We start from the raw sequence: 26,972 nt of genomic DNA on the forward strand, positions 1-26,972 counted from the left end.
ATAAAAATCGAAGTACTGAATGAACCTGCATATCGGCGACGAAGGCAGGTGTAGAGGGGACCAATGTCATGCACGTGGTCTTTCAACTATTCCAGGAAGATTTTGTTATTAGGTTTCTTTCATTGTGTTTTTAAATGTAGTGACTTTCGCATGCAACCTCCGCTTTTATTGCTTATACTAAATATAACGAGGTTATTAACTTAAAGTGTCAGCTTGCGCGTGCAACATAGTGCATATCACACACATAGAAACATGTGTAATTGAATGTACATTTTAAGTATGTGTAACACATGTGCTCTTTAAAAGGGACAATTTCAAAGTATGAATTTGCTCATGTGTACAATAACCATTGAGAGTTTCCCCAAAAGAGACGAATGGAAATTTTCGAGGAACGTGTGCAAAATTATCTGGGGGCCAATAGAGGGTATCTTTTAATAATTCTTCTAGCGATGGTAAAAGGCTTATTTGAGGTGCAATTTTGAGTGGTAATGAAAATCAACATGTATAATAAAGCATAATAATTAATTAGGCATGCAAAATATGTTTTGGTATACATTATGCACAGGTAGTGCAGTGTGATTCATTATATGTACGTGACCTGAATAAAAGATGAATCTATATTTAACGGAGCCAGGCTTGCACATTTATAATATATAAGCTGTATTTAGCAAACGCGATTTAAAATATTAACCTTCTTAAAATAGAAATATATATGATTTAAGTTTATTGACACGAGACTATGTGACAATGATGTTTAATACTACAACCCATCAGGGTCTATCTCCCATTTTGGCCTCGCCATGGCGTGGAGTCGGTCACGTTGAGAAAGTACATGAATTTTCACACACACACGCACACCCTCTCTCTCACACACACACACACACACACAATATCTCTTTTTTTTATTGAAATTTTCCAATCTTTATGATTAAAATCAGCCCCTTAATTTCTTTCGTTGTCAGGAAAAGGGGGAGGGGATTTAATCAGATTTTATCATTACACGACTTATATAATTATTTAATTTGTTGTGTTGACCGTTATGATGAACTTTAAAAAGATTTTATGGAAAATGAATATTGACATAAGGAGAAAATGTCAATTTTTTTCTCAAACCCCCATTCCAAATGTAAATGAAGGAGATACCTCAATTTATGCTTTATAAATCGCCAAGTACCCCTTCCGCTTGAGTTCAGTTATTCTCTCACAGCCATTTTGAACATATTGTACATGAGAACATTTATTTTGGTCAGATCGAGGTTCAAGTACATGTAATATGCAAAATTAGAGGGGAAAATAAGAATGCAAAGCATGGATGATAGACTAATTATCTTTAAAATAAACCAACAAAATTTCTTCAACGATAAAACATCTACTTTTGCCATTAGATCCGAAAATGTACACTGTACAAATATTTGGTCTTGTTTGTGTTAAGGTAAGTATTCTTCCAAATGTGTGACAATGGTCTACATTCTAGGATATAATGAAATTCGTCGGGTACATGTCTCGTTTTGCAAAGTTTACGTAACATTCATTTAATGGTATACCAGCCCTCCCAGCTCAACTGATAGATGCGGATTTGAGGTACGAAACTGTATATTAAGACAATCGTGGCTAAATAAATAAAAAATAAAAGTAAAATAGTTATCAAAAGTTTTACACAACACCTTTACGTGAACTATTAAGGACATACGCAAAGTAGTTTTGAACTTTATTTTCTTATTCTTAATTGTATAATTTAAGAGTTCCAATAATTGAAGGATCTTTGTGCGATTTTATGATGCCTGGTAATGCTGTGCACCTCCTCTGAATCATATTTTGAGGAAATACCAGCTAAAACTTTTTTGTTAATTTTTTCTTTAAAAAAAAACCCACTAGGATTTTCATCATTTGATATATGTTCAAAACTTCTGGTAGTATATGCTTATTTTTTGTCTAAGAACATCTGACAGTATTATGATTTTAGATCAAGAATATCGCGGAAAATTATCAGTGGGAAAGGTACAATATTATGTACATGTACGTTGCGTATGACCTTTAAATTGTCAACATGCCACTTTGTATAAATTGGCCCTGTAGTCTTTGTTTAACAGCAGCAATTGCTGTTTTGATTAAGATTTTAATGAAATGATAATCCACATATGGGTGAATTTAAAACAAAATGACCAAAGACTTATTTTTCAATCTGCACTAAAAGTACAGGCAATGGGAATAAATTTATATCTGCATGTCTTTAGATATTGTCTAAATGCCTGCCAAATATCTTGTTTATATCTCAATTCACAAGAAAGTTATGCCCAAAAATGATGCTAAAAATGTCAGGAGTGCAACACCTTTTTGTGACATTTTGAAAATTCAATATTTTTTGAAGATCTTTGGAAAAAATAATAATGTTTTATGTTTGAAATAAAGAGACTTTCCTGATAATATTCAAAGTATTGAGCTTTAAATGTAGACTGTAGCAACTTTTGTTTGACCAAGTTGTGGCCATAGCTGATGTTGAAAAAAAAGATGTTGTACCATGTCCGGAGTGCAACAGAAAAAATATAGTGTTGCCAAAACAACATCAATTTTAAAAATCTAAAAGAAAATTTAGTCAAGAAAGAATTTTCAAAGTTTAAAACAATATCTGATATACAATTTTAAACTTAAAAATGTTATATAAATCACAAGCAGTATATATGACTGAGAGTCAAGTATCTGTGCATACCCAATAATGTCAGGAGTGCAACATTTCATGTCTTGTTCCCCAGTGAAAAAAAACTTTTATCAGTATACGATTATCTAATTTTTATTTTGGAAAATTAAGACAAAAGGAACATTTTTACCAAATAGATTTATCAATTACAGGGTCTGTCTGCTGTTTCAGATCTATAGTTCTATGGTCAGGAGTGCAACACATTTTTTTAAAGTTTCAAGTTATATGATGAAAGACTTCTACTCATGCTAAGAAATATTCCTTGATTAATAATTATCTATTTGAATAATTTAGTACTAAAATATTGACAGTTTTATTATTAAAATCCTTCTCTTTTTCAATTTTATCAATTCAGATGTTTTTTTTTTGTTTTGTTTTGTTTTTTTAATCTTTTCTTTGATTTTTTTAAGAATGTGAAAAATAAAGACACTGAAAAATTGTTATAAAGTTCAAGTAATTCCACCTTAACTTCACTGAAACAACAGAACACGTTCTAATATAATTTTCGCTTCACAGTTCTACTTAATTAAAAGACTCATGCTCTTGGTCAGGAGTGCAACAAATATGTTAGAATTATTGCTTATCAAATACATGTATGACTAAATAATTTATAAAGAAAATATTGATGAGTAGAATGTTTCTAGTTGACCACAGTTGCTTACAGTGTTTGTCCTGTGAAGGAAAATATACTATTAAATATATTTTATCTGCTAAATATATATTTTACTAGTTTTTTGACATGAATAGGGAATAATTCAAGATATAAAGCCAAGTTTAACTACTTTCATGTGTTTTAATTATGACGTATTGAACTATAAATATTGCACAATTTCGTTACCACTTGGTGTTGCCAACACTTTATGAATTTTTGTGTTCTGTGGTTTTAATTTTACTGCAGTCAGGAGTGCAACAAAACTGCTTTATAATTATCAATGATCTTCATCTATCTTTACTAAAAAATAAATTGAAAATTATGTTTGATTCTATTTGATGTTCAAAACATTATGTCTATCAACTAATTACAGACATTTTACAGCCTATTCAGAGAAAAGTTTTCATCACTGAACACATATTTTTAAATATATATATATATATATATATATATATATATATATATATATATATATATATATATATATATATATATATATATATATATATATATATATATTACACATTGCAAATAATCATGTTTTGAAGTCTTGAAAATATGAAAAACTTGCCGTAAGTGATGAAAAAAATATCAGCGACGAACTGATTTAAAAAATAAGAATGGGTTATTGTGTGTTATAATTTGATGTTATATGGGTTATTGTGTGTTAAAATTTTAAAATAATGTTAGATAAAATACATATCAGATGTCAGGAGTGCAAAACAATAATGTAACATAGGGTCGCTTCAAAATATAGTATTTTTTGTCAGAAAACTTGTATGTCAAAATTTTCTTTTGGCTTAAATTTAAAGAACTGACTTAAATGGGCAAAAGAATGATTTGGGGGAATTTTGTTGTTTCATATTTCTTTCATATTAAAACTTTTTCAAACCAGAATTGAAAAAATAATGTAAAAAAAAAAAAAAAAAAAAAAAAAAAGCCATTTTTTTAAATCAAGGTTTAGATCTAATCATTGATATCCCTGATACCATTTTGAAGCATAAAAACTATAATTTCTTTTGATTATGTATTTTAGAAATTCTTTTGGGATATAGTGATTTTTTTTCAATTAAAGTTTTACTAAGAAAAATTCTGAAACTTTTTTTTTATCCAATTGTCTATTCTATTGCTACTTCAGGAATTTTAACTAGAATGCATGTACAATATGATGATATAAGTGAAAAATATGTTATGGGTAGTTGAATTTTTTCAAAAAATTTTAAATTTGGTGGTCATTTTTTTTTTTTTAATTCACCCATATGTCAAAAATGAATGCGATGTACACACTTGCAAGGCTCAAACACCCCTGTATTGAATAAAATATATATTGAAGGTTGCAGGAAGAAAAAATACAGTAAATTGAAATAATTGACGATTATGAATATTGGTTGCAGGAAGAAAAAATACAGTAAATTGAAATAATTGACGATTATGAATATTGATCGATCTAAAAAAAAAAATGACCCGTGGAAAGGAGATGGACGAACAAGGAGTGCAAAAAGCCTATAGCTTCAAATGTTTAAAAATCATATTCAATTTGTGAATTTAGTATTTAGAGTAAAATTCTTAGTATTGAAATTATGACAAACTTTCCTGCGGAAAATTTTTCTGGGCAAAAATTATTCTATAATACATGTAATGATAAAAATAATGTGGTATTCTTGGGGTTCGAACCCAAGCAATCAAAATCCTGAGTATCATTTTTCTTTGAAACTAACACGTTAATAAACCACTTTACTATACACAACTTATGACAATTTGTGGCATTTAAATCATGTTTGTGATTTCACTTGTGAACTTGAATCTTTCTCGGAAAGAAATGATCATTTTTTCCCTCTTTGGTGGATGTGTGCTATTTCATATAGACGAATAATTTCAGTCTTTCTAACATCTTTGCAAATTGTGGAGATTTTACGTGTTCTTTCCGTTAATTTTAGATGAATTATCAAAATTGAGATTTAATTTTCACCTTATTTGTGGCACTTGAGGCATTTTGCTCGTCTTGTTCGTCCATCTTCTTCCTGAGGTGGTATCAGGTGCCTAGGATGAGTAAGCTACCCATGTTGACCGGTAACACCAGCCGTGAGCCCCATTTACCCGTGAGGTAGACAGAATAAGCGGTAGTCAGATTTAGTATGAAAACAAAAGGCCTAACAATTGGTATGAAATATGTCAGTCAAAATACGACCCATGTTAGATTGTACTTATCAACAAGGTCATTATGTTGACCATAGAATTTACGAAATTCTGAGTTTAAACGAGGTTGTTGAAATCCTTTAATATCAACTTATTTGTCAGTAGTCTGTCTCGGTTTAAACATTGATCTTGAGTATCGAATAAGTTGGGAGGTATAAACACCATTTGCAGGTGATAGTGGAATATTACTACATAAATAGGGAAAATTGTCGATGGAAAAGTTGAAGTCATCTTGCTTGTCATACAGTTAGTTGTAAAGTCAGCCCTCATCGTCTATAGTCACTAAAACATCCAAATATGAAACATGTGGTAGATTCTATGTTGTCTTTTATTTCGAGTTTACTTGGATACACAGTATACTGAGTCGACATATTAATGGAAGTAACTATTGTTCATTAATAACACGTCGTCGATATATCTGAATGTTGAGTTGAAGGCAAGTGTTTTCTTCTTCTCAGGTAGAAGTTTATGAATAAATTCTGGTTCATAAGAATATAATAACAGGTCGTCTAGTAAAGGAACACAATTAGTGTTCATCGCAATTCCAACAGATTGTTGGAAGACCTGGTCTCCGAAGACTACATAAATGTTGTCAATGAGGAACCCCAGCATCCCTTTAATATCAGCCCTAGAGTACTTATGTGTATAATCAGAGTAATTTTTTTTTTTACAAAGTAATTTTATAGGTGATCAATCACAAGATATGAAATTTTGAGATCCATTTTATTGAAGAAGCAGTTGTCTATGATATCAAAAAGCCTAGTTTTTAATCTATCGTTAGGAATGGTTGTATGACTTGCGAAAAGTCATATGTTTTGATGTTACTGACTTTTGAAAAGTTTTGTGATTTTGAATTTTGTAAAAGTTCTTTGGAATTTTTGAGAAATCACATTTGATTTACACCACTTCTCGAATATGCTGTGTCACAGTACGTCTGAAATTTCTCCTTCAGGCTTGTAGAGCAGTAGCTGGACCCGACAATGTATCTTTGTAAGCATTTTAGGAATTCAGTTTAGGTAGGGTAGATCGAACTCACTTTCTTTGACGAATGTTAACAGTTTTAAAAACTGAAATGTGATTTGGAAGGAAATGTTCAGATGCACTGTGCCACCTCCCTTAGAATGTGAACTACAAGTTGGATTTCCAAATGTAAAATGAAAAAAAAAGTTCTTCTAGTATACAGCCGTAATAATGATCCGTACAAACATGCAAAGACGATATTATTACAAGCCTTGTCTGCTGGGACCATAAAATATTGTTCATGTAGTTTTTCTATAATTCTTTTATCACTTCCAATTTAGTGAAAATGGAAGAATATATGGTTCGCATACAGCCTTTTAACTTTCTGACACGATTCTTTAGTGTACTAGTATTTCTAAAAGACTTAATCCAGTTCAACAAAGTGTTCAGGTTTTCCTCTTATATTTCGCCCATCTTCTGGCAAGATCTTTGACAGAAAGCATATATAGAAATGAAGTTCCGTCGCCATTGAAAGATGGGGGCCCCCTGTGTTTAGGACCTTATAAAATGGTAGCTTTTATGTCGTCATTTTAGACCATATTTTCATTACCAGTAATGACGTATCCAGCGGAACTATAGTTGAAAGAAGAGCAAGAACACTGAAGAGGATTTTGTTTTAGATGTTCAATATCTTGGCACCGTAAGGTTCGTTTATACATGTATATGTAATTGAAAAGTTTGGAAGCAGTAGTTGGTGAATATCTATAGGAAATGCAGGGTGTAGACTTCAACTTGAAATATGGTGGAATGCAAGACTGAACTGTTTTATAATTAAGAATCTTACGAATGTTTCCTATTCCTTTGTTGGCAAGTTTAAGGAACCGACGGGTTGAAACGGAATTAGTGCAAATGTCCCAATAACAAAATAACTTCCGTGTTTTCTTTTTCTTGTGTGTATATATAAGACATCACTTCCCATCGAAAAGTTTAGATATCAACCTGGTAAAAGACTCGTGAAACGATTCCATACCCACACTTGTGGGTTAAAAGTTGAAAAAAAAAAAAATCGTGGATTTGCTCAGAATGCAATTGAAAATAATTAATAATCACAGAAATGTATAGGTCGCCACCCTTTAAAGATGTCATACAAAGATAATTAAACAGAGGTATCTGTTGGCTTTAAAAAAAACGACATATTACACCTTAAAATATCTGAAGCAAAGGTGCGTAACTCTTAAACACTCCCATGATTATTTGGAAACTTAGCAGGAAGTTGTTTACAAAATTTTCTCACATTATATATAGTTGCAAAATAGTTAATTAAAGATCACAAGATTTTGAGCCAAATTTAACTAATGCAGAGATATTATTAAAGTATTACAGAAACATGGAAAAGTGTTGTGAAAACATATTTCAGTGGAAGGATAAAATAGTTATTGGGTATTATATAATATATGATATTGTGTAGAACGTGATAAAAATCAAACTTGTATCTTTTTAGCTCACCCGAGCCAAAGGCTAAAGTGAGCTCTTATGATCGAGGGGTCTGGAGTCCGTCTGTCGTGTGTCGTCAGAAAACTTTTCATATTTTCGACTTCTTCTCAAGAACCATTGGGCCAATTTCAACGAAACTTCTCACCAATCATCCTTGTGTGAAAGGGATTTAAATTTATTCAAATGAAGGACCACGCCCCCTTTCAAGGGGAGATGCTAGTAATACAGAATTAGTAAAAATTTAATGGCATCTTTTTCTATTTCTGATAACCACTATGCCAGAAGAGATTAAACTTATGTGAAAGCTTCATTATATAGTGAAGATTCGACTTCGTTCAAATCATGACCCCGGACAAGGACTGGGCCAAAATGGGCGATCAAAGTTTTACATAGGAATATATAGGATGAATCTTTTACAAATCTTCTTCTCAACAACAGGAAGCCCATGATTAGTCATATTTATATGGAAGCATCCTCAGGTAGTGTGGATTTCATTTTGTTCAAATCAAGACACCTGGGACTAGGATGGGGCCCACAATGGGCGATCAAAATTTTACATAAGAATACATAGGGAAAATCTTTAAAAATCTTCTCCTTAAGAACAACAAAGCCAGGATTGATCATATTTATATGGAAGCATCCTGAGCTAGTGTAGATTTAAATTTGTTCAAAGCATGACCCCCAGGGATAGGGTGGGGCCACAGTGGGCAATCAAAGTTTTACATAGGAATATACATGTATAGGAAGAATCTTTAAATTCTTCTTCTCAAAAACAGAAAACCATAATTAGTCATATTTGTATAAAAGCATCCTCAAGCTGAATAGATTCAAGTATTTTCAAATCATGACCCCTGGGCTGGGGTGGAGCCACAATTGACAATCGAATTTTTAAATAGGGATAAACATGTATATGAAAAATCTTTAAAAATCTTCTCCTTAAGAACAGGAAAGTCGGGATTAGTTATATTTATATAGAAGCATCCCTAGGTAGTGTAGATTCAAGTTTGTTCAAATCATGACCCCCCGGGGGGAGGATGGTGCCACAATGGGCGTTAAACTTTTAACATAAGAATATATAGGGAAGATCTTTTAAATTCTTCTCCTCAAGAACAGCAAAAGCCATGTTTTGTAATATTAATATGGAGGCATCCTCAGGTAGTGAAGATTCAACCTTATTCAAATCATGACCCCGAGGGTTGGGTGGGGCCACAATAAAAGATCAAACTTTTTCATGGGAATAAATAAGAGAAAATCTTTAAAAATCTTTTAAAGCCATGATTAGTCATGTAAATATGGGAGTATTTTCAGTTAGTGCAGATTCAAGTTTATTCAAATCTTGACCTCCTCCCCTGCCACTCCTTGGGTAGGGTGGGAGCATTTTTCAATACTGATTTTTTTTTTCTCTGTAACCAAAGTGTTCAGGTGAGCAATGTGGCCTTTGGGCCTCTGGTTTATCTTCATTTTCTTGACGTGTCTTTATTTATTTATTTATTATAAATAGCACAATTAACTGTCAAATATTTACGTTTTATATGTACATGTACTTTATTTCATTATAAAGAAAGTGCACTGTGTGAATGTGTGTTAGTGTGGTGGTGATTTTTAATTTCTTTTGGTTTTTTTTTTTGGTTGTTTTTTGGTGTTTTTTTTTTTGTTGTTGTTTTGTTGTTGTTTTTTTTTTTTTGTTGTTTTGTTTTGTTTTGTTTTTTTTTTTGTCAAATTTTTGCATTTTAATAAAAATATTTATTCATGAATAATGTTAACAAGGGTAATTGCTAGCATCTCGATCTAAAACAAAAAAAAATCACTCAACCTGATGCATCGAAAAAAGGGGGCGGTTTTTTGGTCAAGCTATATTATTTAAGAGGGAATCTTTAAGCCTTTAATGGTTTTAATGTAATTTTTGAGGTGTTACTACAGATTCCACTACATTTTATTTTTTTCTGTATATTCTTACTTAAAATATAAAACTTTGAGCAGGTGGTTTTAATTAAAAACAAACTGAGGTGAGGGTGCATGGGGGTATTCCTTTTAGATCTTGCATTATGCCGAGAAATTAATAGCACTTTCGATTGGTCTAGATCTGAGGTGAATTCTCAATAAAAGCGCACTTAACTTTGAGTGTTGGATCCTAAAGTTTACAGGTTTTAAATTAAAACGAGAAGTTTTAACTTATTGTTCAGAGAACAGTTGGATTCTAACGTACCCTTATCATATTTGCTTAAAAACAAGAAGAAAAAAAAAGAAAGTTATAAGTACGATCGAACCTGCGACACTTAAATTTTCTTCCGTTAGAGGTTGAAAGTTGTGTGGAGAGAAAATTAGCTTTTGGAGACAGGATCGACTCGTGTACATGTATAATAAAAAATGCTGATTCTCGAACAAACCTCTTATACTTATTTGTATATTTATTTTATTTTCCACAGATTGATCCAAATAGGCTTTCGTATTATATTGCTTTCAATAACCAGCATATAATCTAAAGTAATACTATTAGGTGTAACAGATTCGCTAATGCGGAAGAACAAGCTAGATTCAAGAAGGAATATCATGTGCTGATCAAATTTTCACACTCACAAATAGAACAGATCTTCCGTGTACATCAATTTCACCAAACCTTTGATAGAGTTAATCGTCGGCCACTATGGAATCCCAGATTAAATCTATCATGAAGGTGTTGTATACTGCATTCAATAGTTTTCAAAGGTAAGTCTGTGGATATCAGGTCCAACGGACGAGATCGAACTTCAAACGGGGGTAAGACAAGGTTGTTTACTTTCACCTCTCCTCTTTATCTTGTTTTTAGACTGGGTTATGAGAGAACTACCAGAGACAAAAAAGTTGGATCAACTGGACTTTGACAGGGATACTAAAAAACTTACATTTTGCAGATGATATCATATTGTCTCATCGCCATCAAAAATAAAACAAATTCAAATGATAGCTTTCTTCTGCACTCGATGTAGCAGGAAACGCAGAAAGTCATGTAAAAGCCCATACAAAAGCAACAGTAGCACTTGCGTCAGTAAATAACATAATTATGGAGATTCCAACAAGATCAACGCAAACATCAAACTAAGAATCTTTAACCAGTTAACAGCAATGTGTGAGGAGTCTTGTGCAGAATCTTGGAAGAAAAAAAGTATATCCCCAGCAAGCTAGCTATGTTCCGGACGAGATGACTCCGCAGAATTTCAAAAATCTCAAACACAGGGTTACTCTTATTTAAGTAATAAAATTCTTCTTTGTTTATACAGGGATGAACGGTTGCAACATTGCAGGAAAAATACATAGCCCGCGTAAGCGGATTATGCATTTTTTTCTGCAATGTTGTTTGGAAATTGTCATTCAAAGCCTCCCTCCCCCTTTCTTTCTTGCTGAATGGTCAAATCCTCACACATTATTTTACCCAACAATTCGTCTACCCAAAATGAGCCCCCCATCCCACCCCCACCCCCTTTCTCCCCCGCTTTTGAAAAACGATGCTATTTCGCTCTCTTCCATTAGGCAACGATAAAAGTTCACATCTTCTGACATTTTGGTCGACTCGTTTCATTGGCAATATTTATAAAATAATACTTTTTCCCCTAACTTTTTGCAAGTGTTTATATAGCCCTTAACAAATTAGCCTCCTGTTGATTTTACACGCAACATAGCGCGCATCGTCTTTTTTCAAGTTAACGGTACCGGCAAGTTTAATCTCTTGCGACTAATTTACTACATTCAACAATCATCTGGTAATTTTCTTTTTAAAAACATCAAGTGAATTATCAAAGTCCACTTTGTAGATTTCATGTGTCTCCATCGAAAGCTGGTTACATTTTGTGTTGTTTCAAACAGTACATTCTACAAACTGCATTATACACTATATTGATCACACACGAATCAAGGAATTTTTTTCCAGGGGGGTCCAACCCACCCACCCACCCCCTCCAAAAAAAAAATCGAAACCCGGTAATTTTTTGACAAGCACAAAAAATCGTAAACTCCTTTCCCAAACTAGAAAAAACCTATTTCGTGTGTGTGTGGGGGGGGGGGGGGTCGCTTTCCTTCACTACTAAAGCTTCATATTATGACACTTTTTACCAACTTAACAGATGTCTGCGTTTTCTAGGGGGGACAAAGGTCATTTTTTACTTCCTTTACTATGTAAATTTAATAACTTTGCAAAATCCGGGGGGGGGGGGGGGGGGTCTGCCCCCTCTAGAGCTGCATGGATAGGACAAACATTTATAAATCTCTCTGGAATCGATGCTGTGTCCAGGAAAAGACAAGTATGTTAAGGACAAAGTTTATTAAGATTGAGACACTTCTACCCACGGATAAATCAAATGTCCTTTGACAAGATCACCAATCAATTTGCTCCAATGGTAATGTTGACTGGCAGCATTTCGAAACGGGTTTTCACTTCTCCTAAGCAGTTTTCCAAATGGCATCTGTATTATCTGTAGGAAGATGTGATACATGATAGAGACAATCTTATACATTGTACGGACGATTTTAAGGTATTCAATGTATAACGACCGTATTTTGTAACTAATAAATGAATGGCACGACATCTTTTAATCATGGTAGCATTTTGAAGGTGTTATCAAATAAAAATACTCCGCCAAAGGAATTTTCAAAATTTTCATTCTTGTCCAATCAATTGCACCTTGAAATTTACATTGAAGTCTATGGACAGCGTATGTGTTACAAAGATAATGTAAAAATTAATTTGCGCTTCATATAAATCTCTTGGGGAAAAAATGCATAAACTCTCTATTTAAAATGTAAAATAAAATGAATCTTTTAACAAGGGCGGATAACTCTTCAAAAACATTAAGGTTCAAAATGGCTTGCTTCTTATATGTTATCAGTCATGTAAATTTGGTTCATTTCACTTCCATCAGTATCTAGCAATACACATTTTAACTAGTTTAAAAATGATTCAATGTTGTTCAATATCCCTTCATTACACATTGAATACATTAAAGAAAACTGAATAAAAATATTTGAATAGCTCAAGGAAAAGAGAAATCTCAAGTATTTGTATCAGAAAAATACTTGTTATGTATGGCCAAAAATGTTTAATTACTAAAAATGTTATTGTGCATATAGCTACATAGGACTAAAAGAAGGTAGAAAGACCACATAAAAATACTTTAAAGAAACATATAGTTTAAGCATCCCCCTCCTTTGCTCAACCCATATAAAAATAGTTTTGGACTGGAAAATGTAAATGTGTAAAAATAAATAAATAAATAAATAAATAAATAAATAAATAAATAAATAATAACAATTAAAAAGAAAAAAACTACTGGGAATATTCAAAATTGCACAAACATGCATGATAAATGAATTCTACTTTCACAATTATAAACTTACTTGCAATGAAAATGTTGATGACTCATCCCTTTTACTGTGGGGAATAATACTGAAAAGGATATCCCCTGAAGAAAAAAAACAAACAAACAAAACAAAAACAACTTCATATTGAAGAATAGACACAAATATTTGTAATTCATGTACAAATTGTCAATGTAAAACACATACCCTTTATAAATCTAGAATTTATACACCACATCCCAACTGAAAATAGTGGCAAAGAGTCCAATGATTGTATGATTTTATCATTGAGTTCATGGACTAACAGAACAACAAGTCGAAGCTGAAAGATAAGAAAAAAAATTTTCATTTTTTGTTTTTTCCAGACCACACTGCAATCTTATGAGTTCAATGTTTTTGTTCAACAAAACATGCCACATTAAAAACAAGGCTAGGGAATATAATTTGGATGATTCTCAATAGTTAACAGTATACACTTATTTCATGACTACGAGGGGAACAGTCAAACTGTTGTCCCGAGGTAATGGGGAAGACCTGGGAAACTGTTGCCCGAGGCCGAAGGCCGAGGGCGACAGTTTCCCAGGTCTTCCCCATTATCGAGGGACAACAGTTTGACTGTTTCCCGAGTTGTCATGAAATAAGTGTTTTATTACTTAACCTACTATATAATTTCTTAAAGTAATGATATCGACATAATAATCAATGGCTTTTAAAATACATTGACAAAAGTTTGTATTATTTTTTAAAACCAGACTAAACAAGATGAATATTAATCAAATATTCACACTGATTGGTGTAAAATCAGAAAAATTAATGGGTGTGATATTATCATGCACTAATAAATTGGAAAAAAAAGCATGTAGTAAACAACATAATGATGTCTTAAAGATTTGAATATTGCACGTTTATGGCAAAGATCTATACTGAATGAAAGGGGCCTACATTTTTCCCAAACTACCCTCAGAAAAGGTGTTCATGGCCTCTTATTTGAAATGATATTAAATTGAATATATATTTAAATTGGTATCAGGTTTACTTTTCAGATGATAATTTCAAATTGAATAAAAATGCTTCAATTTATATATAATTCAATATTATAGCTGTAAAGTACGGGAAATTAACTATGACGTCATAATGGAACAGTTCAGCCATGCAACAGATCATTCTGTGACCGGGTCATCAGTTTTGACTGTTTCATGATTTGCAAAAACATTAAAAAAGAATCAGGAAACAGTTCAAAATGCCTAATTACAATTTATATAGTAGGTTAGGTAATAATTAAACATAATTGATGGGGCATGTTTTAAATTTCAGATTTATTTTAAATGATAGGTTAAAAGGAAGCTAGGTCAAGGAATTTGCTCATTAACAAGTGGAAATTCCTCATTTACTGTATTAAGGTTCATCATCACTCTGTTGACCAATATAAAATTTTTTGATTTCAGTTATAATTAAGATTTTGTTTGGAAAAATCATTATTATTAAATAAAGAAAAAAAAAATAAATCTAAATTATTTTTGAAATATATATTTGCATTGCAAAATTTAAAAGAAGTTGCTTTTAAACTTGACAATTTTTAATGGGAAAATTGGTCATTTATCTCAGCAAGAGTTACCTCTCTTATCAGAGGGTTAATGATTCTTTAATTTTCGTCATTTTTCAGGTATACATGTATATCGCTATTAAAAAAATGCAATCCAGTATGTATAACAAAGTAACAATTTATATGTTAAGTGTCTCATATATGTGTATAAAACTGAGGCTTCCTGTTTTCAAAACAGAAAAAATAATAAATAATCTGTATTAAATGAAAAAAGGAGAAAAAAAATAGAAATTTCTTCAAATTATTGTAATCAATGCTCTCTTTTGGTCTCTATATAGGCTATAATTTAAAATTTTGATGACAAACTATAACAAATGTAACTCTATTTTGATAGTTATGTGAAAAGGGGGGGGGGGGGGGGCATTCCCATATCTGGTGCTTAAAATCTTGGATCTGTATACATACCATTGTGAAAACAACATAATACAAAGCACATGTTGGAAGAGTGAAGAGAAGAATGGTGAAAAGAAGGGTTCCAAGAAAAAGTTGATCTACATCGTAGCGGACGGAATCCAATCGTTGACGCAACACATTCCATTTCTTTCCTCGAAATAAACGCCAAAAGGCAGACAAAGCATACACTTGGAATCGATACAGTCTAAAAATTGAAAGGATACATATATATTATTTCCAAACAAAAAAAGACCTTTAAGAATAAATACTGTGTCAATGTTATCATTGCGGTTGGGAGAGGGAATTAGATGCAAATTGATATCATATTTCCCCTTCATAATTTTATTCATTTCTTTAGGCAATTAAACAATAATATTGATAATTAATAACATATTTTTACTAAAATATTATAAATTACTTATCCTTAAAAATTAAGGTATTCTCCTAACCTTGCAGCATAAACATAAAAGCAGTATATATGTAAAGTCATCATGGATATCACATCTCGAAGGAAGCACAGCTGTGCAGTTATCCCTAACAATCCCAATAGTGAGGAATACCATAGCATGCTACTGAGAACTGGCTGTAGAACCCCTAAGTAACCTAGGAAGACAACACAAATGAATCATTTACAAATGGTTTCTCACCCCCCCCCCCCCCCCCCCAAAAAAAAATTATGCTTCACACAATATAGCCACCAAAATTGAGGAAATACACTAAATAGTAGCCATAGAAACTCGTTCAAAGGAATCTCACCTTTCCACAGGTAAATATGGTAGAGGAAGAAATGACCTAAAAATTCTGTCAGCTGTTTGTTTAATTTAAGACCCGCTGGGGCCCCCATCAACCACTCCACCAGAGAATTAAGGTTTTCTGCTACTTCCTGTTTTTAGAAAGAGTTATACCTTGGTAGAAACCATTTTCAGTTATTAAAGGCTGAAAATGGTTTTGAATTATTTTACAACCAAATCTTCTGAAGCATGGAAATGGGTTCAAATCTGAGAAAATTTATATCACCGTAAAACAATGAACAAAATTCAACCAATGAGGACCTTTCTCTACATGTAGTTGTGGACCATCAATTTACCTAACACAGGGCTGGATATTTACAACCAGCTCATCTTTCTATCTGAAGGAAATGGGGAGGTTTCATTTTTTGCTCTCTGGATAACTGGTAAACAATTTTTGTTTTACAAAATTCATTCAGAAACAAACATCACATTTCCAAATTTTGATGTATTTTACTGAAATTCTTCTTCAAAATATAGCAAACAAATACATTTAATGCATAAACATTTGTAAATAAAAATCTACCAAAAATTCTCTCTTATTTGTTTGATAATCTACAGTACAATTTTTTTTCCATGTTGAATTCTCTGATTTTGTTTCTATAATATCTTACATAAGCCCAAGTGATTATAAGTGCTGCTACTTGATCTGTCATATTGTAGTAGATGAAGAAATAGGTTAATGTAATCCCCAACACACAGTCCAGCAACTGTCTACAACACACATTTACTAACCTGAAAGATAAGACAGTTTTTACTAACATAGTTAGACCTTGGAAGGGGGGGATAGGGATTATATTCTGGGAAATTCTAAAAAGGCAATGCAACTCAAGGAAGAAAAACATTTCTAAAGTCTGCTGGAGGAAAAGAAAACAAGAGGCCCATGGGCCACATCACTCACCTGAGCACATTGGCTAGGAAAAAAAGCAAAAATCAGTACAGTATTGAAAAGTTTACAGGGAGGGGGGTGTTGAATTTTAAACTACCTGATGATGCTTTCATATCAATATAACAAATGGCTTTGTTGTTCTTGAGCAGCAGATTTTTTTCCCATATATTCATTTGTAAAAATTTGATCCCCCATTGTGGCCCCACCCTACCCCCGGGGGCCCTCATTTGAACAAATTTCATTCTACACTACCGAAAGATGCCTCCATATCAATTTGACTAATCATGGCTTTTCTGTTCTTGAGAAAAAGACTTTTTCCTATATATTCCTCTGTAAACTTTGATCACCCATTGTGGTCCCAACCTATCCCCGGGGTAATGATTTGAACAAACTTGAATCTTCACTATCTAAAGATGCTTCCATATAAATATGACCAATCATGGCTTTACTGTTCTTAAGAAGAAGATTTTTAAAGATATTTTCCTATATATTTCTATGTAAAACTTTGATCCCCCATTGTGGCGCCACCCTTCCCCCGGGGGTTATTATTTGAACAAATTTGAATCTTCACTACCTGAGGATGCTTCCATATAAATATGACCAATCATGGCTTTACTGTTTTTAGAGATATTTTCCTATATATTTCTATGTAAAACTTTGATCCACCATTGTGGCCCCACCCTACCCCCGGGGGTTATGATTTGAACAAATTTGAATCTTCACTACCTGAGGATGCTTCCATATAAATATGACCAATCATGGCTTTACTGTTTTTAAGAAGAAGATTTTTAGAGATATTTTCCTATATATTTCTATGTAAAACTTGGATCCCCGTTTGTGGCCCCACCCTACCCCGGGGTGGTCATGATTTGAACAAACTTGAATCTACACTACCTGAGGATGCTTCCACAAAAATATGACCAATCATGGCTTTGCTGTTCTTAAGAAGAAAATTTTTAAAGGTTTTTTTCTATATATTTCTATGTAAAACTTGGATCCCCCATTGTGGCCCCACCCTACCCCTGGGGGTCATGATTTGAACAAACTTGAATCTACACTACCTGAGGATGCTTCCATATCAATATGACCAATCTTGGCCTTACCGTTCTTAAGAAGAAGATTTTTAAAGATATTTTCCTATATATTTCTATGTAAAACTTGGATCCCCCATTGTGGCCCCACCCTACCCCCAGGGGTCATGATTTGAACAAACTTGAATCTACACTATCTGAGGATGTTTCCACATAAGTTTCATCTTTCCTGGCCCAGTGGTTCTTGAGAAGAAGATTTTTAAATGATGCCATTATTTTTTCACTAATTCCTAATTATCTCCCCTTGAAAGAGGGCTTGGCCCTTCATTTGAACAAACTTGAATCCCCTTTACCCAAGGATGCTTTGTGGCAAGTTTGGTTGAATTTGGCCCAGTGGTTCTTGAGAAGAAGATGAAAATGTGAAAAGTTTACAACAACAACGCCAACGACAATGCCAACGACGACAGACAACGGACAAATTTTGATCAGAAAAGCTCACTTGAGCCTTTGGCTCAGGTGAGCTAAAAATATGAAAGTGACTTACACACTTGGAAAAAAAAATATAGATCTGATGTTGTAATTTTAAAAATGGACATTTTGAAATTAACTCTTTAGATGTGTTGCTTTGACTTTTCATTCAATCCCAGACAGTAAATGTGTAATAAAACAATAATGGACCTTTCAAGTGGGTTATCAATGGTAATATGGTTAAATATTGAAAAGAAAAAAAATCAATATTGACTGAGGCTTGAAATTTTCATTGTCAATATTAAACAATATCAACCAACTTGAAAGTCTACACTCATAATTGTGTAGTATGATATTACACAATTAAGGACTTCAGTGTAGGTTGATATGTGGTTATAAGGACCCATGTCAAGTGCTGTTGACTTAAGACACAGAAAGTGATAGCGACCAAGTTTGCAAGGTTACTATCATTTTCAGATATAATCACTTCAAATGAATAATTTCACACAGTCCTAGCTGTACATGTAACAGACACGATCATGAAGTCACAATGGTAATAAAACATGCATCTAAATATTATGACATCACAATGTGCTAAGTAACATTTGCTTATTACAGTATAGAAATGGTGAGTTGTGTGATTTCGTATTATAAGCTTTTTTCATAGAAAAGATCTAGAAAACTAACAATTTTACCATGAAACTTCTTTTTTTAATATCATCCATGAATGAAAATATGTAAGCATGTTTAAAAAGTTTTTCAAAAATTTGTTTGAAAATAAATCAATAATTTTCAAAAAAGTTTCAAAAAAAAAAAATACTCACCCTAACTGTGTTCTTAAACTACTGATATTACTATTCCTGACAGCTAGATACTCCTGTCTTCTCAGAGTCTGATGTACTAACAATGAAGAGCAACTTGCTGCAAAACTGAATGGTCTAAATCTGGTAACCCTGTTAAAGATATTTAAAAAATAAATGATTTCATACATGATTTTGATGTCATAGAGAGCGATGATCTGTAGCTACTAGCTAGAAAATTCAGCTCCTCTGGTTTTATTTTCAGGTCTTTCTTTCTCCTCAATCTATTTCATGAATTTGTAACAATTAAGATCTGAAATGGTTAGAATTTCTGCATAATGTTCAGGATCTGAAATTAACCTTTGCAAGCACTACCTTATAATAATTATCAGATTTTTGGTTCAACTAGTGTTTCTTTTCTAGAGCTTTTCAGTAAACTACAAATATCTTGAAATAAATAACACAAAACACAAAAGAAACTCTTCACATTTCAATAACTGAAATAGCTTACATTTCTCTGAAATGTGTCTGAAAACAAACCTGACACCATAAAATTTGATAACCTTTTACCTATTGTCCAGTAAAAATCCAACAATCTGAAAGCAAAACAGCCACAAAATATGTAGTTGGTAGATCAGAGGCATTCTTAAAGTGGGTTCCCTACTATGAATTTCTTTTGTTAGAATGTTCACTGCATTTCCACTGACTGTTGATAAATTATCCCAACTCATAAAGTAAGAATCAGAAAATTGTTGTGCGTCAAAGATCACAAGGTTACAATTTAGAGTCTCAAAGTTTTTGGTCATTTTACAAGAGAGGTTTCCATCACGATTGCAATGCAGATCAATGAAAAGTTCTTTTGTTGGTTTTTGAGATCCTTCTTCATCTGTTCTTGACTCAGTACTAGCTAACTCACTAAACATACCTATTGACTTTTCACATCCTCTTACATTGTAAAACATATCAGAAATGAGGACAAAGCTGTTTTCTTCTATAACTTTTCCAAAGAGATGACAGGAGGATTTGTTTAAAATGTAAGAAGATACAAATACAGTCCACTTCATGTCATCAGTTATTCCTTGTTCTCTCATGACGAACGGAGCGTTAACCTTTGTATTTTGTTTAGTTCATGAATTTATGGTGTCAAGTATTCATTTGTATTCCTTTAAATACATCTTTCTAAATCGCCATTTCTTGTGCCAAAACCGAAAGAAATACAAAATTTCAATAAATTCATATATTAATTGAACATTAAAGACTCCAGACTTGACATCAGCCGACATGCACACGAACCAAAAGTTACTTTCACTTTAACAGTGTATATCGATCCCGATTTTTTACACATGATAATTTAAAAAAAAAAAAAAAAGATTATACACAGGGCAGCTGTTCATGCATGGGTTTAGCATAAAAGTAGAATATGTTAACCAGCTGATAACAAGATTTTTTATTAAATATCAATTGGGATATGTAACATCTTTCAGGAAATTTTAGCATACATCCCTATCCCGATCGGAAGGATAACCAGCGCAACGTGTTCAGTTTGTCATAACAAATTGTCGATACAGTTTACGATTACCCAGGCAAACAAATATTGAATACCTATGTAAGTTTAACGTTATGAATTTTTGGAGACTGATTTAGAATAGGTTCTATATTCTGTATTTCACTCTACCTGTATACAGCTGCATACAGCTGGCATACATGTTCGAATTTTCTCTTCCTAGATTAATCACTTTACTTATTTACTTAAAATCCTTCAATCAAACTTTATATCCCTTATTAGAATGAACACGTATTTAATGTATTGTATGTATTTTTTTAATAAGATTTTATCAATGTACATTGTTCTGGGTCAAATTATGTGTTTCTCATCTACAGAACTTGAAAGAGAATCATTCTTTTTAATAATAAGTTTCCTGTTAATTTTGGTAATTATTTTTTTTTCTCCAGCTGTGATGAAAAATTTTATTGACTATCTTGAACAATGCCTCACCGAATCTGGGTTCAGAGGAACTGTTGCTGCTGTTATGTATGGGACATGTTCTGTCTCCATGGCATTTATAAACAAAGCATTGATGACATCATTTGAATTTGACTACCCGGTCTTCATCATGGTGATGCAGATGCTATTTACTATTACACTCTTGGAGGTTTTATCCTGTGTGAATCTCATTGACATGCCACGATATACCTTACAACGTGGAAAGTCATTTGCATTACCTGCCTTCTTTTATGGAGTGAATTCAGTTTTAGGACTTAGTGCACTAAGTCACATGAATGTTGCCATGTATGGTGTTCTCAAAAGATGTGTTCCTCTTGTGACTATGTTTTTGTCTGTAGCTGTTTTGAGAAAACCTGTTCCAAGCAAAACAACAATTTTATCAGTTATTCTTTTGACTATGGGATGTGTTATAGCTGGTGAGTACTAGACTACCTTACACTCAAAATTCACACAGTGTTAATCGCATTAACTGAAATGCATGTAATAATATATTAAATCTATCAAGATGAACTGAACTTAATTTGAATATGTTTTATGGAGAATGTTTGGGTGATTGCAGTTGTATTTATTACTGAATACCATCAAAAACTAGTTTATGACTTAGACTTTTCACTTTGATACACCTCTGAAAACAGCATGAGACCCAGTCTAGGCTGTCAGACATCACATGATGTTGCATGTCAGCTTTATTTTCATAACAGAGTCCAAAACTCTAAATATAGCAAAATTGTTGACAAAAGGCATTGTAGAGTAGATGTAAGGCAATTATATTTTGTTTCCTTAAAGCTCTACAAGATCTTCACAATAACTGGGGGACTGTTTATTTGCTATTATTGCTTGAAATTGTGGTAGGGAAAAAAATTCTGGGATGGTATCACACAATAATTTGCTTGACAAATTGTATTTTTAGCTCACCTGGGCTAAAAGTTCAAGTGAGCTTTTTGATCACATTTTGTCTGGAGTCCATCTGTCTGCCTGGCTGTTAACTTTTCACATTTCCTACCTCTTCTCAAGAACCACTAGACCAATTTTAACCAAACTTGCCACAAAACTAAAAAAAAGATGGTTGAAATGAAGGTCAATACCCTCTTCCAAGGGGAGATACATGTAATTATTAATAAGAATCAGAGAAAATTTAATGACATCTTTCAAAATCTTCTCAAGAACCACTTGTTCAAAAAAAGATGAAACTTGTGTGAAAGCTTCATTGCATAGTTTAGTTTCAGTTTGTTTATTTTATGATCAGTCATATTAATATGGAAGCATCTTCAGGTAGTGTACATTCAAGTTAGTTCAGATCCCCCCACCCCCACCCCGGGTTAGGTTGGGGCCACAATGAGAAATCAAAATTTTACATAAGAATATGTTGGAAAAATCTTTAAAATTCTTCCTCTAATGAATAGCAAAGCCATTAATAGTCATATTGCTATTCTCAGGTAGTTTATATTCAAGTTTCTTTAGATCAGGGCCCCCAGGAATAGGTTGAGGCTACAGTAGGGGATAAGAATGGCAAGACCATGCTAAATCCTATAAATGAAACCATTTCCAAGTTGTGTTGAATCAGTCTTTTGGTTTAAATTATGAACCCTGGGGTTAGGTTTGGTTTGAAAGGGGGGAAAAAGCATTCCAATGTTGTGTAGATCCAACTTTGATTAAATAAAACTTCCCTAAGGGAGAGATTTGAATCTACAATATTTAATCAAAATGCTAATGAAATTAAATAGGGAATATTTTGGAAAAAAAACTGCTGATGAAAAACAGTAAGGCCAAAGTGACTCAGGTGAGCATTATTGTCCATGGGTCTCTTGTTTTAGTCTATTTCAGTTCAAATTTCCTTTGTTCTTTTAAGTTAGTCTATAGAGCTCTCCAGCACAGCACAGCCCCTCTGTACTGCTTGCTCTGCTCACTATTAGAATTTATCTAAATTGCTGGCATAATGTTTCAACACTTGATGATATTCTTTATATTTATACTCACAGGTTATGGTGATTTGAAGTTTAACTGGCTGGCCTATACTTGTGGAGCCTTAAGTAACCTGTCACAGTCTCTGTATCTCCTCCTTGTACAGAGATACTGTGAGAGGGACATCAGCACGGTGGAAACCCTCCAACTCAACAGCGTCAATACCCTGCCATTTCTAACCATTTACATGTTCCTTAATGGGGAAATATTCATGGTTACAAATTACAGTACAGGAAAGCCTTTGACCTTTTTCATAGTTTTCCTTCTTGCTGTAAGTATGGGCTGTCTTCTAAATTATACCTTATTTCTGTGTACCAGTTTAACATCAGCATTGACTACTAGTGTTGTTGGTGGACTTAAGGCCATGGTGCAGACTTTATTTGGGTTGTTTACTTTTGGAGGCATCAGCCACAACTTTCCTACCTATATTGGCATATCAATGAACTTATCTGGAGGTGTGTGGTATATTTATGAAAAATACTCTGAAGGACAAAGATCTGCTCCTGGATCGCATGTCATGAAGAAAATTACAAGTCTTTCTACAGCTGAAGATTTTCATAGACTTGCGACACTGCAAAAGTCTTTTGGTAACGGCATGAGATCTTCTGGTTTACAATCCATCTCAGAAGAATCTCACCAGAGACATCATTCTCACTCGGATGACACTGTGATATCATTCGAACAATCAGATCCAAGAAGTTAACATCAATAATTAAAATTTGTTTAGGTTGACAATTAGGTCAGTAATTTCTAATGTAGCTAAGCATGTCCATCCTCAGTCTGACTAAAGGCAGCCCCTACTATCATGACTATTTCACTTTACAACAAAGTGAAATAGTAGGGGCTGGCTTTAGTCAGACTGGTCCATCCTCTCTGTACATGCATGTATCCATATGATGTTATTGTAAATGTTTTTTTTTTCTTTTGATTTGACATTTTAATTTATACTTGGGTGTGAGCTGTTTGTCTTCAATACTTCTGCATTCCAAATTATATATATTTTAACTTGTTCCGGTATCTATATTTTTCTAACCCCTTTTTAAACTCTTATTGCCCTTGTAGTGTCTTTTTACTATGCAGTAGATTATTTAAATTTAAATTTTATCATGAAATCCATCCAATATTACAAATCTACATTATGTATAATTTTAAAAAAAATGAACTAAAATATAGTTAAAGATGATTATGATGTGCCATGTTAAGATTTTAAAGTGTGATTGTTACCTGTTATGCAATATCACCTTGTTAACTAACCATTGAATACTAAATATTACTGTAAAATCACATATTTTTGTGGGGTTAAATTTTCATGGTTTGAGGAAAAACTATGGGTTCATGGGGAATTGATTTCATGGATGAAGAACTGTTATGTATATGACATTTTACATTTTGTAGTGGAAATGAATTCTTGGGTCTCTCCATACCCCAAAAAACAACAAAAATTAACCCCCATGAAAATAAGTGATTTCACAGTAATGGAGATTTTTCTTATATATTCAGTGTACTTTCACCTTGACCTCTCAAACTTTGAGATAATACAGTCATGTATATGTACTATGTAGATGATCATGGGTGCTTCTAAGCAGAAATGTTTAATTTTATTATACAAATTTAATTACATGTACCATAAAAAATGCATTTTAGAATTACATAAATTAAAGTTATTTCAAGTCTTATTTTGCTTAAGGTTCCAGTAAAGGCAAATTTTTATTTGTAGAAACCATTGTAACAGTGGTGAAGTTGTTCATCCCTGACGCTTGGCCAAAGGGGTGTTTTACTGTATATAATATCAAAGTTGATTTTAGGGAATCAAATATCAATTTTTGATTTGCTGTAAGCTTGCATTTTTCCAACACAACAAAGTATAGAGTTTATGTCTCATTCGATTGATCATTAGGGAAATCCTTCATGTATACAGGGTATATGTAGCACTGTAGTGTTAGTACTGTAGTGTTAGTACTGTAGTGTTAGTACTGAAGTCCAAGGCATATACATGACACTAGCAATTATAGTGTAAGTGCTGTAGTCAAATTCATGGAATTAAGCTACTGTTGCTGAATGTCAATTTCAGTATTCCAGCAGATCAATATTTTCCATATGTTATCCAAACTAAATGTGTAATTTTATTTTAGGCTTGAAATGTATAATTTATAAACATTACAGGAAAATTCAGGGAATGCTATTTGCATTGAACTGTAACTTCATCTTCAAAGTTATATAGGGGCATTGTACATTGTATCTATTTATTATCAAAGATATGAATTTTTCTACCTGGCAGTCACATTAAACTATGAAATGAGGAAACAAACACAGATGACAAAGGTAATTAGCAAAAGAACAAATGTTAGCAGCTGGTGTCAATATTTTACAACTGGGAAAATTACAATTGATTCTTCTGTAATTTATCTTGTGTGACAAATAAAATACTGATAAAATTCAACATGCCTTATTTCAATTAAGTTTAGTAGGGCTTAATCAGACTGTAAGCAGTAAGGAGAACTAGTGCTTCAGACGATCTTCAGTATATTTGTCTATAAACACTATCTGAATGTAAGTTACACCTAATAATTCTAGGACATCAAACACTTCCCCATATACAGGGGATAGGATATGTATCATATCGCTCAGAAAATTGCAAATTAGAGCACATCTCCGTATGAAAGACCACTTACAGATCAGGAAAGGCCAACTGCATGGAGGGATGACTGTGTACTCTTGAGCACTATTTTGTTGCTATTTAACAAATGAATTTTAATTTTTAAAATGCATGATGTCATGAACTCCGACGGTTCACGCCGTCATATTTTATAAAGCGCGTTAGTTATCTGGATCATAGGCACTCCCCAGCTTAATTGTTAAAAAAAAAATATATATACTATACTATTTATAGTATAGTAGATATATATTTCTTAACAATTAAGCGGGGTGTTTATAGTATAGTAGATTTATATTTTTTAACAATTAAGCTGGGGAGTGCCTATGATCTGGATGACTATAGCCACAAAAAATGTCATTTAACGATTATTTTATGAAAAAGAATTATTGCACTATATTTTTCAGGTACGGAGATATATTCATGCTCATCCTGCGATTTCATAAGGAAATAAATTGTATTCATATTTGTCAAGAATCTTTAGGGAAAATTATTAGAATTGTTAACATTAAAGATTGATGCTAGTGACAAATTTAAGTGTAAAGGCATGCAGATGATTTGGGTTCACACCCAGATCCAACTTGTTTTATAACTGGTATCATAAGCCATGTGACTGACAACATTCTTTATTTTATATAACTCTATACTAAAAAAAAAGTCTAACATTTCCAGTGTGTTATTGAGTGGTAAAAAAAATTGATGTTGGACAGCTTGGTGAGATGTTGGACCTATCGATAATATGTTGGACCGCTAGCTGTGACGTTTTTCACGTCACGCTGTAGGAGGGATCAACTATATCTTAGTTGCGACAGTTATGGAATTGACCGAGTTATAATCCGCAGTGCGGGTTAAAATAATAAAATTTTGAATCTGGTCTAACTTAACATCTCCAAATGTTTGAACTCTGTGCTGCAATATCCAGACATAACTTCAAGAATTTATCTATGAACAGTTGTTTTCAGGACTGCAGAAGCGTTTCACATTGGAATCGTATCTCATTCCACAGAAATTGTATGTCGCAAAACATGTTACAACGTTCTGAACAATTTGTAGGA

General features: G+C 32.8%; 2 protein-coding genes across 2 annotated transcripts; one reads left to right on the forward strand and one right to left on the reverse strand.

Moving 5' to 3' along the window:
- Positions 1–12,274: 12,274 nt before the first annotated feature.
- On the reverse strand, positions 12,275–20,567 carry LOC133184129 (phosphatidylinositol N-acetylglucosaminyltransferase subunit Q-like). The gene is made up of 9 exons (XM_061318996.1): positions 19,868–20,567; positions 19,322–19,450; positions 16,724–16,844; positions 16,078–16,204; positions 15,771–15,924; positions 15,334–15,526; positions 13,533–13,647; positions 13,365–13,429; positions 12,275–12,442 (listed from the first exon to the last, which is right to left on the reverse strand). Exons 1-9 carry the CDS (start codon positions 20,386–20,388, stop codon positions 12,293–12,295), a joined length of 1,575 nt encoding a protein of 524 aa, XP_061174980.1. The 5' UTR covers positions 20,389–20,567; the 3' UTR covers positions 12,275–12,292.
- A 266-nt stretch (positions 20,568–20,833) lies between these two features.
- Positions 20,834–25,704, forward strand: LOC133184592 (uncharacterized). Its single transcript, XM_061319677.1, has 3 exons — positions 20,834–20,903; positions 21,251–21,718; positions 23,282–25,704. Exons 2-3 carry the CDS (start codon positions 21,256–21,258, stop codon positions 23,965–23,967), a joined length of 1,149 nt encoding a protein of 382 aa, XP_061175661.1. The 5' UTR covers positions 20,834–20,903; positions 21,251–21,255; the 3' UTR covers positions 23,968–25,704.
- Positions 25,705–26,972: the final 1,268 nt, after the last annotated feature.

The sequence above is a fragment of the Saccostrea echinata genome, unplaced genomic scaffold (genome assembly GCF_033153115.1).
Source record: "Saccostrea echinata isolate AGI-Se365-2 ecotype Australia unplaced genomic scaffold, CSIRO_AGI_Sech_v1 ptg000010l, whole genome shotgun sequence".
In the NCBI taxonomy this organism is placed as follows: domain Eukaryota; kingdom Metazoa; phylum Mollusca; class Bivalvia; order Ostreida; family Ostreidae; genus Saccostrea; species Saccostrea echinata.

Coding starts and splice junctions, on each gene's coding strand:
- LOC133184129 (XM_061318996.1), bottom strand. CDS start 20,388: ATGAGAGAACAAGGAATAACTGATGACATGAAGTGGACTGTATTTGTA. Junction 19,451..19,867: donor GGATTTTTACTGGACAATAG/GTAAAAGGTTAT, acceptor TATCTTTAACAG/GGTTACCAGATTTAGACCAT. Junction 16,845..19,321: donor AGTTTAAGAACACAGTTAGG/GTGAGTATTTTT, acceptor CTTATCTTTCAG/GTTAGTAAATGTGTGTTGTA.
- LOC133184592 (XM_061319677.1), top strand. CDS start 21,256: ATGAAAAATTTTATTGACTATCTTGAACAATGCCTCACCGAATCTGGG. Junction 21,719..23,281: donor TATGGGATGTGTTATAGCTG/GTGAGTACTAGA, acceptor TTATACTCACAG/GTTATGGTGATTTGAAGTTT.